Source organism: Cinclus cinclus, chromosome 3 (genome assembly GCF_963662255.1).
Source record: "Cinclus cinclus chromosome 3, bCinCin1.1, whole genome shotgun sequence".
Lineage (NCBI taxonomy): Eukaryota > Metazoa > Chordata > Aves > Passeriformes > Cinclidae > Cinclus > Cinclus cinclus.
This window is the reverse complement of record NC_085048.1, coordinates 60,635,880-60,649,417: the sequence shown is the minus strand read 5'-3', so window position 1 is coordinate 60,649,417 and position 13,538 is coordinate 60,635,880. Positions and strand designations below refer to the sequence as shown.

General features: G+C 40.2%; 1 protein-coding gene across 1 annotated transcript in view; it reads left to right on the top strand.

Annotated features, from left to right (window-relative positions):
- Window positions 1-13,538, top strand: part of PHACTR2 (phosphatase and actin regulator 2) — a 124,610-nt gene that overhangs the window by 98,303 nt on the left and 12,769 nt on the right. Inside the window, exons 5-7 of the mRNA XM_062488998.1 lie at window positions 6,106-6,339; window positions 10,109-10,658; window positions 11,876-12,075. Of these exons, the coding sequence (XP_062344982.1) occupies window positions 6,106-6,339; window positions 10,109-10,658; window positions 11,876-12,075 (984 nt within the window). The remainder of the gene's footprint in view (window positions 1-6,105; window positions 6,340-10,108; window positions 10,659-11,875; window positions 12,076-13,538) is intronic.

The following is a 13,538-nucleotide window of genomic DNA, read 5'->3' as shown; positions in this document are numbered from 1 at the left end:
GTAAGAAGTTCTCTTTTGCATACCATTAGTCAGGTGTGTTAGGTGCTGCTTTGATAAATAATGGCATTGCAGAACATCAGAGCTCTGTTACAGGTGCTGTAGGTGATATGGGGCATAAGCTTCTGGAATGTTCTGGGTCATTTATAGGAGATTGATCTTCTCAGGTTTCCTCATGTCTGAAGTAAACATGAGTAAAGAAAACAGTTTTTAGTCCTGTTTCCAAATGAACTGTTGGGCTACATGTGCATATTTTTTTCCCCCAAGAGGCTAACTCTCATATGAGAGCTGGAAAAGTTCCAGGCCTTGGGTATGTTAGTTTTACAGGTTCTTTCCTCTATATTTTGTTTGCTCTCCTCAAATCTGCCATTGAACTTTATCTTTTCTTTATTGTATGGGTAACCAAAGAAAAGAAGGTTGGAGGCACAAACTTTGGTCTTATGACCATGATCGTTGCCCTCTAATGCTTTAATTTGTCTACCAAGGAATGTTCTTCAAAGTCTGATTTTCTAGGTTCCTTTTCTCAGAGATATTTTCTTTCTTTCTGGAAAGCAGAAAAAAACCTGTTTGAATATAAGATAGTAACTCTCATCTTCCAGGGTCTCAGACAAGAGCCTGCTTTGTCTCAGAAGATTAAACCTGCAAACCAGTCACTGTGAGAAACTAGGCAGACTTTCATCTCTCTTGTGTGCCTAGCTGGCTTCCTACACTCCTGATCTGTAGATCATTGATATGAGCAGCGTACATAAAAGGTTGTGGGGTTTTTTGCCTGACTCCCTAAGAATCTCTCACTCCAGCTGAGTTATTTGCTGACTAAAACCAGTTCTTCTAAGAATAGTATATCTTTGATTCATCACCTGAACTATGTAAATGAGGCTGAATCCAAGTATTCTTAAAAGGAAGACTACTCTAGATAAAGCTGTATTTGGCCAGAGCCCGTCCACTAAGTCAGCAGGGCTGGTTCATGCTGGCAGGGTGATGTGAGAAGCACAGGCTTCACCCACAAAAACGGAGTGCCTGAAGAAAGCTCCAGACTTGTGAAGCTGGTTTGTTTGTTTTGTTTTTTTCCTTTTATAAGAAAGATATCCTAACATGGTTCCAGAATTAAGATTGTGTACGTTATTTTTATGAGCTAACTATTAAATTATTTGAGTACATCTTTTCAGGAAGTATAAGAGAATGTAGAAGCCTACATGCCTTCCACCTTCTGCGATTCTCACAGATCAACTGACAGTGAATATGTCTTAGGCATTCTCTCTTCTATTTAGCAGCTTACTTCTTACACAAAGATTGAGCAGTTGAAAATGTAAAATGATAGGGTTTTAAAATCTTTTTTATCTTGAAACTAATGCAAAATATCTGAATGTGGTTGCTTTAGGTGCAATGTTACACCTGTCCCTTTCTCCCCTCTCCTGTTTTCTACACTGTCTCTGTTATAAGGCCTCTTGCACTTGGTGCTGTTGAAATTACAGCAGTAAGATCTAGAAATGTGAAGATGTGCAGATCTGCTTTTTCCATCTTCAAGAAAGATGAATTCAAGACTGCAGAGAGAGCTGCAAACAGCATTGTGAGACAGCTGTCCTGGTTCACTGTAGCAAAACAGAGCCCGAGCTAGCCTGAGTGCATTTGATGAATGTTGCAAATTGGTAAACAGCCAGGAGAGAACATGGCTAAAGGACAATGCTGGCACAAGTAGAAAGGAATAAACAGTGGTTTGAAATACAGTTAGAGTGGATATTAAAGGAAGCTTTCCAACAACTAGAATGGGTCTTTTCTTGGACAGAATTTTATCAGCAATAGCAGGAACAAAAATTGGAGCTGGTTAAATCTGAAGTTTATGAAAGGATTTGTCTGAGTTGACCACCTGCATCAGCATAATCAATGAGTCAAAAAAAGTGACAAAAGACACCTTGTCTTGTCCTGCATCCCATGTTCCTGACTGACAGCTTCCTGGATTTTGATTAATCAAGACACAGCTCTCTGCATAGTCTTCAAAGGAAACTCACGATCTGCAAAACTCTTACAGAGTTTCATTGTGCAGGGAGTCATCCTACTGAAGACAACAAACATCCATTATTTCCAACTTCCATTTGACATAGTGTTTCTCCAATGTGTTGTGCTCATCCTCACAGGAGGAGGAGGGTGCTTTGCAGTTGATGGAGATCATACACTTGTGTTGCAGCACTGCTGGTTTTCTGTGACCTAGCTCCATGACACTACTCAAGCTGTACAAACAAAAATACCAGTGCTGTAGTACAGAATCCTCAGGTAGAAAAGCTCTGGCCTTCTGTTCCTTAGAAGTTCACAGAAGTAAAGAAAAAATTCTTGTATTTTACAACCTATCTTCTGAAAGTATGCCCAGGATATTCATAGGTTCATTTGGTCCAGAATTTGCAAAAGCTCCCACTTTTACTTTGAAAATAAGTAATCTGATTTTCTAGTGCATATGGCACACTGGCATGTCTCTGAAAATCTTTTAGATTTGATGAGACCCCCCAAGAGCTGTTGTATGCTGAGTACTTTGTAAATCTGACCATCATTTAGGTGTTTACATGAGAACAGAGTTTTGCTAAGAGTCTGGCCCCAATCACAGTTTCTGGAAGCAAGAAAATCTGGTTTGAAAGTGAGATTTCTTGCAAATCTGGCCTTTGGAAAATTTCTTCTAAACATAAGCATATTATTGATCCAAATGCTTAATGAGATATTAGCATCTGCTTTCCTGTTAAGGAAGTAATTTATAGGCAAGTTGCTTTTACAGCAGTTATTTCCATCAAGGCAGCAGTGGGTAAAAGATATTCCTATCTGATGTCTTTTGGAGACCTGTTGTTAAAAGGTCAGTTCTTGATAAACAGATGTCTAAATTAAGGAAAACAACAGCAATGAAACTGTTGCAGCTGGTCCTGAGGTACCTGGGGATTGGTTTGAACAAATAGATGGGTCTGAACTGATTCCGATGACTCCTTGTTTTGGCAAAAGAAAGAGCAGGCATGAGGTCTAAGGGTCCATATTCAAGCAGAATCATGTTAGGGAGGTACAGTTAGAACATAATTGCATCTGTAGCTATTTACAGACATCAGACCACCTCTGTCACTGTTCAAGATCAAGCTCCTGTTGCAGTTATTAGTTATTTGTATTACTGCAGTGTTACTGTATATACCAGACATTTGTTATAGCATCTTACATAGATGCAGAAAACCACAAAAAAATTCCAATGGACTTGCTGTAAAAGAAAGGACAGTATGATTAGGCATTGGAAAACAAGAGGACACCAGACAAAGATAAAGCATAATATTGGCAGCCTAAATACTGTCAACTTTGGCATCACAGCTGAGGAGAGTTTGAGGGAAGACAGGGAATATTCACAAAGCCTGAGGGTCAATGGAGAAAAAGCATCTGCTTCAAACTTGGCTTGTCACTGTCAAAAGCTGATATAATGGACTGGTCAGGTAGGAACTTGAAACCTAGGTATCAAGTAAATGAGAAACCATACTATGGGCAAAATCAGATGGACAGTGAGAAAAAACAAAATGAAGCTAACGAAGATAAAAGCAACAAAGCTAATAAGATGCCAGGAGGAATAATATGGTCAGAGACAATAATCTTCACCACAGATTTCCTCCTGGCTATGAGTAAAGAGAAGTTTTGCTGTAAATCAAGGGGCAGTCAAGACTGGATGAGAGGTGTAACTATCTGAGCAAGTAGAATGCAGCTGTGCAGGAGTCTGCCAGTCTTTGCCAGTCTTTGGAATAAGGTATAACAGTATGAAGAGAACTGTCTTAGACAAAGATAGTATTCCAGTAATGGCAAGGCATTTCTGTCAAAATAAATGATACATAAATAGCCAGTTTTAATCACAGTTGAAGTGTGCAAGCAAGAACTTTGATGTGAATGAACTGCTCCAGCTTTGGTTTTCATTTACAGGTTTTTCTTGTCTAAAGAAAAATTGAAAATTATCAGTTGTCACTAGGATGTGTTTATTTGTAACTAAACAAAGCATTAGCCTTATATTTTGTACCTTTTTTCCTGATTCAGAAGATAAATTCTGATATACATTATTTAATCAATTATAGAGTTTAGTGTAGATTGACTGTATTACTTTAGAATATGGTGAATGGTGTATTACTTTTTAGAGATTTTCATTCTGTTTTTAACATTTTCTCTGCTAATGACCTGAAACAAAACACAGTAATGGTATATAAGTAAACAAGTTTTAAATTATTTCTTATTAGTAAATAAAATGTTATCACTGTGGATCTCTAGTTAATACATGTAGCCAAGAATTGTTTGCACTTATAATTATTTCTAATTGCCATGTCCTTCAGGATCTTCAAAATACAAACTCATGTCTTCTCTTGCCATGTTTGTTATTAATGGACTTCAAATTTTAAAACGTCCTGCTTTTTCAGAATTCTATCAGCATTTCAACTTTGAATGAAGGTAGGTAGAATTTCAAAAGGAGACACTTGTGCTGTCAAAGAAGAGGTCAAAATGTAAGAGATAAGCATGTTGTTTTCTCCATCTGAAGTCTTTCTATGAGGAACAAAGAGATGGTACAGAAATCCGTGCTCAAAAGGATCAGTTTGAAAATTATAAAAGGTTTCTATGAGATGGATCTTTCAAAGCTTTAGCAAAAGCATATTAGTCTGTAATAGGCTAGAAATAAAGGAGGAAGACACTGGACTGTTAAAGTTATTTGCTTCAGTTCATGAAGACACATATGTACATGTTGCTTTTGATAACTGCAGGTGATGCATTGGGTTTGTGTGAACAAGCCTGAAGCTCAAAGTTGGAAAGGCTTTGTTTCTGAGAGAAAGAATGTCTTTGCAGTCTAGCACATTATTTGTTTTTCATCTACTAATCTTAAAATTAAAATGTGTTGCTTATCTCTTGGGAATCTTTAACATGGGAAAGAAGAGAGATGAGAATGTCCACTTAATGTGTGCTAAGAGTGAGGCTCTAATAGGAACATAAAGCAAGAAATGAAGTGGTTTTCTCTTGAGTGATAGAAGAGACTGTTAAAAGTCTTTGCAGTATTTCCTTGTCTTCTTTCTTCCCCAGTCACAGTTTTCAGTAACATGCAAACAAAGCCTATATGATTCTGATGGAATGCTCTTGCTTCTACAGTGTCCTTTTTCAGATAGATTTGGGAAGGCTATCTTGAGATAAAATGGACACAAAATTGGTTTAGTTGAATAGATACAGATTCCCATCTGGGAACTTTAGCTCTTCACACCAGGGAACACCAACTTTTACAGCCATAGTGATTATGTTGCAAAATTGTAGGTTGACTTAAATGGCTCACCTATATTAACATTATAGCTAGCATTAGGCATGTACTTTTGAAATTAATATCCTGGTCATCCCCACTTACCCTTCTTGGTTTGCAGGCTACAAACAAACCAGGTTTTTTGGATTGAACTAAGCCAAAAGATGCACTCAGGAACTTGTACTCCCTCCACCATGAATCATGCAATCTGCAGACCTGCAGGAGGGGAGAGCATTTCCATGCCAAATGATAGCATAACTTATTTAGCTTCATTTGTTTCTGAAGAGTAAAAATACTCTGAGGCAGTTACCCAAAATAAAGACTCTAAGAGTAAGCAATGTGCAGCTCAGAAGAATGGATTGCTTCAGGGGAAAATTGGGAAAATTTGCACTGCATAGCCATGTTCAAGCCTGTGACTGGGAGAATGGCCCTGTTCACATTCAGGTTTACATGAATCTGAGTTTTACATCCTGTTGATTTTAGGGTGGGTAGGGTTGAAAAGAAGCTGAGGAGATTTGTTAGAGAAGTAAATAGCATTCCTTTGTTTAGTTTGAAGCCAGCACTCTAGTTTGGGATGCTGAATGTAAAGGCTGATCTTTGGAGATCTAGAATAGATGTGTCTGGGTGAAGTTCCAGGTAAATATTTTCCATGAGTAGACGCTGAGTTGAGGTGAACAGTAATTTTCTTCTGAGGTAATACTTCATTAAGAAGCAGAAGATGAAGTCTCTCCTGATTCCCAAGAGCTCAAGCAGCAGAAGCAGTCACTGTTGTGAGGCTTGCTGTTGAATTTACATGGTGTATGTCTGTGTCAGTTGGCTTCTGTTCACTTTCTTATCCATAGAGAGCACTGGTCACTGCCCAGAAATACCGACACCCCATGCTCCACCGCTACCTAAGCCTAAGCCTAAACCTAAAAAAGCTCCGCTACCACCAAAAAATGCCATTGCTGCTTCCACCACCACCAGCCATAAGGGTAACGAAGCACCTCATGCTAAAAAAAAGGGAAAGGCTCCTGCTAAGCAGCCTCCTCTCCCGCCGCCCAAGCCATCAGGTGCCAGTGCAAATCGAGAAGCTGGTGAGTACTGCCCATGCAGTGCAGTTACGGCGGGTGCATGTGCATGGGGCTGCTTGGCTTGGTCTTACGGTGACCTGTGCCTTTGTACGTAGCAGTGTTACTGAGGAGCATGCCATGGGTGTTTGGAGAGAGCTTCCTGCTGGGCTCTGGTTCTGTTGGCTGCAAACACCCCAGACAGCACCCTCTCACTGTTTATAAACCTGTGTACAACACCGAGCATATCAGAGACAACATTGAATTCCCAGTTCAGGTGTGAAAGATGGCAACAAAATGATCCAGAGAATCAGCTCATGAATCAGCAGGGAAGAAGAAGGCTTCTGAAACCAAGCAAAAGTTACCCCTAAGTAAAACTAATTTGGTATTGCCGTAACTTTCTACTGGAAGTATCAGCTATTCAAATTAATTTGACAATATTACAAGATCACAAAGAAGTTAAGAATAAAACCATGAAGACATCTTAAAGGACTGTTGAATAGCAGTTGGATTAGCTGACCCCCCAAAAAAACGATACAACCATTAGAAATGGCCAGGCTTCCTTCAGGCGCTGTGATACTAAGTCCATACTGGAAATGGAAAATATCAATCATTGGGAACATAGCACATGTGTTTATCACCACACTGTTACATCAAAATTCAGCAGTGATGCAAGATTAAAGATTATAGGTGGATGCTCTTAAGGTACTGATTGTGAGTTTGAGTGGTTGCAGTGGTGACAATGACCAAAATTAAAACATCCACACATAATTTGAACACAAGCAGTATTGTGATGGATGGGCTCAGTATATGTATTGGCAAACTTTTACAAGCCTTGTGTTTTCAATCTCTGTCTTTCAAAGCCCTCCAGTCCCTCCAGTCTTTTCTGTAAGTATTTCTCTCCACAGCTTGTACATTTTGGCACATTTTGTATTTGCAGCATACAGAAAAGAACTGTTTGAAAACATTGCAAGACTTCTAGAATTACAAGAATAACTTTGCCATAAAATATCCATTAACTTGGTATTAACTGTCCCTACTACATGAGATGACTAGAAGAATAAATGTTTTGAAAATCCAGAATTTTCTGCTTGTATTTCACATGCAGATAGAAAACTCAGCCCTTCCTAGTTGAAGCAGCCTTGTATCAGCAGACCATTCAGAAATAAAACAATCCATCACATAAATAAATGTTTATTCCAGCAGCTGGTAACAAGCTGTAAGGTATCTGACTTTTTAGATTAAAATAGATTCAGGTTCCAGCTTTGTTTTCTATTAGCCTTTCTGAAATGTCAACCAATGCTTGGAGACCATACAGATGTCAAATATATCCATGCATATCCCTTATTCTAGTGGTAATTTCTTCCAACATTAAAAATACATTGTGTTCATTCAAAGTGAGGCAGTACTTAAGTAGAGCTGGTTTGGAACAGTGTTAGTACAAGAGGTTTGTCAGAAAAAAAGTGAACACGTGAAAAGTGAACACATGAAGCAGCCAGTGATCAAGTCCTGTGAAGGAGGAGTGTGAGTAAGAACTGAGCCATGGCTCTCCTGAGGGCAGCACAGCAGGTTTCCATACTGAAATAGTGGAGCTGGGAGAATGGGGCTTAAATGTAGGCATGGATGTATGCCAAGAGGCAAACAACAGCCATTACATTTTTCATTTAATCAGAATTCAAGTCTTCTACTGAAAAAGAGGCATGACAGAAAATTGTCAGCCAGCCCAGTCAAAAACAACAGCAGTAGCACTTTTGACCAATGTGTACATGTAGAGGGGTTTTCTGTGGGAGAAATGTTTTAAGTTTCTGTATCTAATTGCAGGTTCTGAGAATAATGTAAAGATTTTTACAATGGAAGCACATTTTGACATTTTCCCAGCCACAATTGTGTGGCCATATATTTGTGTTATGCTGCAGTTCTTAAGTGTAATGCATGTAACTGGTTCTGCTGACCTCCAGCCTGCACTGAAATGGATCAGAACCAGAGCCTTTTCTTTCTACCATCCACCTATTCAGTAAGATTTCTGTTAAATAATATGCAGGTTGGAATCGCCAGCTATTTCTACTGTAATTATGAACTTCTGCCTATGCCATTTTTTCTGCTTCATTTTGTTTTGCATGTAAATTGAGTGATTTGTACCTGAGGTGGAAAGATGAGTGCAGTACCAGTAGATTCAGGACAGTGCCCTTTACAGTCACCTGGGAGCACAAAGATGAACAGGGGTTTGCCTGAAGTTTCTATGAATTTTTTCAGATGTACTGAAAACTTCATAGCACTCTAAATGTTTATAAACCACACCAGCTACAGAAGAGAACAGTAAAATGTGTCTTTTGAATTAGTTTCTATCTCCTTTGAGAACTGTCTCACTGTGAAAACTGTTTTTATATTGTGAACTTATTATGGCCAGTATCTGCACTTTGATTCTCTCCCAATCTGCTGGGGGTTGTTTTTATTTAAATGCTTATAAGTAAAGCAGGCCTTTCAGCAGATTTCTATTACAGCTTTCTGTTTTACTCAGTAAGCTTAGCCAGAAGGCTGAAATGTAACTTTATATTGCTTTCATTTGTTCTCTGGAAGTTAATGAATTTTTACTCCATCAGAAGTATTTGAGTCAGATACATTTTGATGAAAAGGACTGTTAGATGGTTGTCATTTGTATTGCTTTTTAAATGAAAGTCAGAAGTTTGAAACTCTCATCTCAGGTGATGGGTGTGTTAACACAGCGATCAAAAATGTGGCTGGAATGCAAATGGAAATGCAGGCTAGCTGAAATCTCTAGTGAGATTCATCATACATATATGCTTCAGTATGGTGAGTATCACAGGATTAAATAGCCAGCTTGGCCAGCTACTGTCAAAACCTTGTTTTACTAAATCCTCAAGACTGCCCGAGTTGGTCACCAGTAAGATGAAGTCTTCCAGTACATACAGGAGGCCTTCAGTGCCTCGTCCCTTCTGAAGATCATTTGTGCAGAGTGACAGCAGTGGTTTCTGTTCTGCCTCTGTTATGGACAGACCCATCTGGACTTGAAAGTACACCTTGTTTTGCTGCCCCTCCACTGTTTGTCATTAAGCAGGAGGACATCAGTTGCAATAACATTGTGAAAGGTAATTGTCTTGATACTCAGTAACAGTCCTCAGACGTTCATTGAAATGTATAAGGAAAATCACAGGGTTTTCACAAGGATCAGACCAAAAATTTCTGTAGTAGGAAAGGTCAGGCAGGTTTGGGTTTTGTTTTGGGTTTTATTTGTGGGTTTTTTTTTTGGGTTGTTGTTTGTTTGTTTGTTGTGGTTTTTTTGTTGCTTTTGGTTTTTTTTTTTTTTTTTTTTTTTTTTTTTTTTTTTTTGTTGTTTGGGGTTTTTTTTTGTTGTTTTGGTTTTTTTTGTTTTTGTTTTTTTTTGTTTGGTTTTTTTGTTTGTTTGGTTTGGTTTTTAGGCTAAGACACTACACATACTTTTAGAATAACTAGTCGAACTAGTCAACTTCTTAGATGATGTCCAGGCCAGGTATGAGAGGCCAATGCAGAATGCTCAAAACAAACTCTTACCCATTTGTAAGGTTGGTCCTCTCTGCTATTCTTGGGCAAGTATTCATCATTTCAGTGTTTTCCAGACAAAAGTGAAATTGGAACTGCAACATTTATTCATCTCAAGCATTTACATGAAGTATTGTAGAAGTATCAAGTGTATTTTTTTATTTTCTAAAGACCAGCATAAGTCAATCCATGCAGAAGATAAAGTGCAAAAATCATATAATTGCAAGACTGTAAAATGCCTTTTCTTTTCTTGTTTCAGCTGGTTCCTCTCATGCAAAAAAACTACCAGTCTCCAAGTCTTCTTCATCACCATCTCCTTCATCCACATCATCTCATCCCAAAGCCTCTAAGGAGACTTCCAGCAAATCTGGCACATCAGGGACTCCCAGGGGCAAGAAAAAACCTGGGAAACAGTCAGCCCCACGAACAGCACCAGATGGGGCTGCTTCTTCCCCCTCAGGTGCCACAGCCGACAGTTTGGAAGCGAAGGCAGAAAAACCCAAGCCTGAGCAAACTTGCATAGTAATTTTTGAAATGGAGAATGCAGACCAGTCGAGCAAGCTTGTTGTGCCCCCTCCTCCCACCGTTGCCCCTCCTCCTCCTCCGCTGCCACCTGCTTTTCCTGCTGCATCTAGTCAGCCTGCTGGCTCCTCAGATGCCCAAGATGTGTCAGACAGCTGTGTGGCAGGGCCATGCAGCCCTGGTTCAGACACAAAGCCTCTTCTCCAGACTGAGCGTGGCACAGACAAGAGTCTGAGCAGTGCAGCCCTGGGCAGTGCTCCGGATGCCGGAGGAGAAGACACGGAAAGGTGAGACAGTGTGGCTGTCCTGGGGCAGTGGTAAGACCATAGCTGAGGAAGCCACATTTCTTTGCACTGCAGGCATGTGGACATCTCTTCTGTTTCTTCTGCTCACTGGGAACAGTTTGTGCTGCAGCCCAGCACAGTTTGTTCCTTCCCAGTGCCCTTGAGCCTTTCACCTGAAGTACCTCATGTTTCCCCAGAAGGTCAATGCTCATGACCTGTCTCTTACTTCATTGTTTGGCTGGCACTGGGGTCAGCGGTTCAGCTAAAAGCTGATGACACTTTTATTTATCTCACATAAAGGCAAACGATAAATTATGTCAAATTATAAGGGGATTCTTTTCTGTAGATGTCTTTTTTTTTTGTGGATGTCATTAAATATCTCACTGCTAAAGTTCTCAATTCAATAGCTGAATTTACTTGCACACTTGAAAAAGAGGGCTTCAGGATTCAATTAGTAGGTGTTTGGTTTTTTACTGCCTAGTAACTTGTCTACATCTCAGATACTGTAAAATCTGGTCAAAAGAAAACTCATAATTACATGTTTTAAGCTAAATAGTTGGCAGAAAAACGAAACTAGCTTATTAATTTGTCTTTTTCCTGCCACAAAAATCAGCATCTTTTATATAAATCCAAGAGGGTTTAGTCTAGATGCCAGTAGCCTAGAGACCTTCCTTTAAATTATTGCTGGTACATCTGTTGCCAGCTCTACAGTCCAGGACTGCATCTCCCCCTTCCTTTACATAAAGATTTTCCCAAGGCAAAGGGCAATCTGCTGTTGATCCCCACGTTCATCAGTGATGTGCATGAACATTTTGAACTCAACTGCAGTGAAACTGTGTTTACAATAAATAGTGTTAGGCTTCCAGAACAAGAAACTTTGCACTCCCATCTGCTCTCTACCTTGCTCCTCTCACCCCCAGCTTTATGAATTGTTTTCTCTCTCAGACCCACCCCATAAGAAATAAAAATCAATTAGGATTTGTCTTAATGCAGTCTTTACAGCACATCATTCCAGATTGTTTGCATCCTTTTTCCTAACGCACATACACAGATACATATACATATCTGCATATGTTAAAATGTCATATGTATGTTTTTTACAAAGTAATTACTTTGATTAACAGAACTTTTATTTTCATCCTTGCTTATTCAGTTGTTTCTCATTTGTGTTGTGTTCTGATTGCATTAATGTGTCACCCTATCTGCTCATCAATAAACAGCTTGGCTACCAAAGAAGACCAAGAAGGGGAAGCTCCAGATCAAGCATTCTCTGAACTAGTGGAGGAGGTTTCTGACGCTGCTGCTGCTCCTGAGAGTGAAAGTAGCAGAGAGAGCCATGGCAGTGACTCGGACTCAGATGGGCCAATCCTCTACACAGATGATGACGATGATGATGATGATGAGAATGCAAGTACTGAAAGTAAGCATCCTGCCCAGGAGCTACAGGCTGCCTTTTGCAGACTGTGTTTTGTGAGCCTGCGTGATCCATGCTAGCATGAGGCAGAGAGAGGAATGGCTGCAGGGAATGCTTTTAGGTGATTTAGTGTTTTGTCACTTCTAGAAATGAGTGTCCTGCTTCTGCCAAGCAATCACAATCAGAAACTTGCTGGGGCCTGTGCATGGGTGAAAGCAGATCAATCATTGCAAGGAGAGTGGAGGTGGGAGGAACAGGCTCAGAAGAACATGAAGGTGGAACAAGGCTTCCACCTTAGGGCATCACAAGCCATTGATTTGGCTTGCCCACATCATGAGTTCCTTTGGGAATTACAGGTGTGGTAGATGAAGAGGAAGCCCATCAGTCAGCAGCTTCACTGTCTGAAAGTCACTTGTTCCTCTCTGATCAGGATATTTTAAGCATTGGAGCAACCTTAGCAGACAGAGCACATCACAGTAGATTACATCTAAGTTTTACACCTTTGAAATTTCATCTGGGGTCATGACTCTACCATCACCCTAACTGGGGCAGAAGCCCTGCTATGCTGAAGGAGTTTTCCTGCCCCCATTCTGCCTAATCCCTGCTCCTGCTGTTCTTTCCTTAGGCTAGAATTCATGTTTATTTTTGCAGGAGCAGCTGTTGTTGAGCTGATTTTCAATAGAATTGGTGGTTCCCTGATCCAACTCACCCAAAGGCTTCTCCTTGGCTTGGGCAAAGAAGGTGGCAGGAGCAGGAAGGAGGGCAGCCCTCCCTCCACCTCCTCCAGGGTGACCTTATGTCAGTATGAAATCACCATCAAACTATGGTTTGAGATCCTTGCTCACAGCATTTTTGGAGGAGGTGCTTTGCTGTTCTGAGCAAAGAAGGCCAAGGTCCAGTCTACCAAAGTGGAATGAGGCAAAATGAACATGAGTGGGGTTTTGTTTTGTTTTTTTTTTTTTTTTTTTTTTGTGGGGGGGGGGGGTTTTGTGTGTGTTTTTTTGTGGTTTTTTTTTGTGCTTTGTTTTTTTTTTTTTTTATCTTGGCCACTGGTGCAGAAGAAGGTGAAGTGCCAGGTAGCTCAAGAGGCTGAAGTCTTCTGCAGTTCTGAGTTGAAAGTGATAGAAACCAAAAGCTCATGTGTTCACACAGCAGCATAGTGTCTTATGAGAAGTGAGCTGGGAGCCTGTGGTCTTACCAAGCTGCATTACACAGTGAAAATCTGCCAGCCTAGGGCATATGTAGCCCACCTCAGTCAGAATGTCAGGACACAAGGGAGATACTGTAAAGGCTGAGAAAAATGCCCTTTGTTCCACAGCTGTCTGAAGCTAATGCTGGCCAAGCTGCAAAGCCCTTGTCCCTACAGTGTCAGTTTTATGGAGAACAGATTGCTACAGTGTCTGGGAGTTCCTGCCTAGGTTACTTTACAAGCACTCAGAGCACTTTTCTAAGCTGCATTTTTTGTTCAA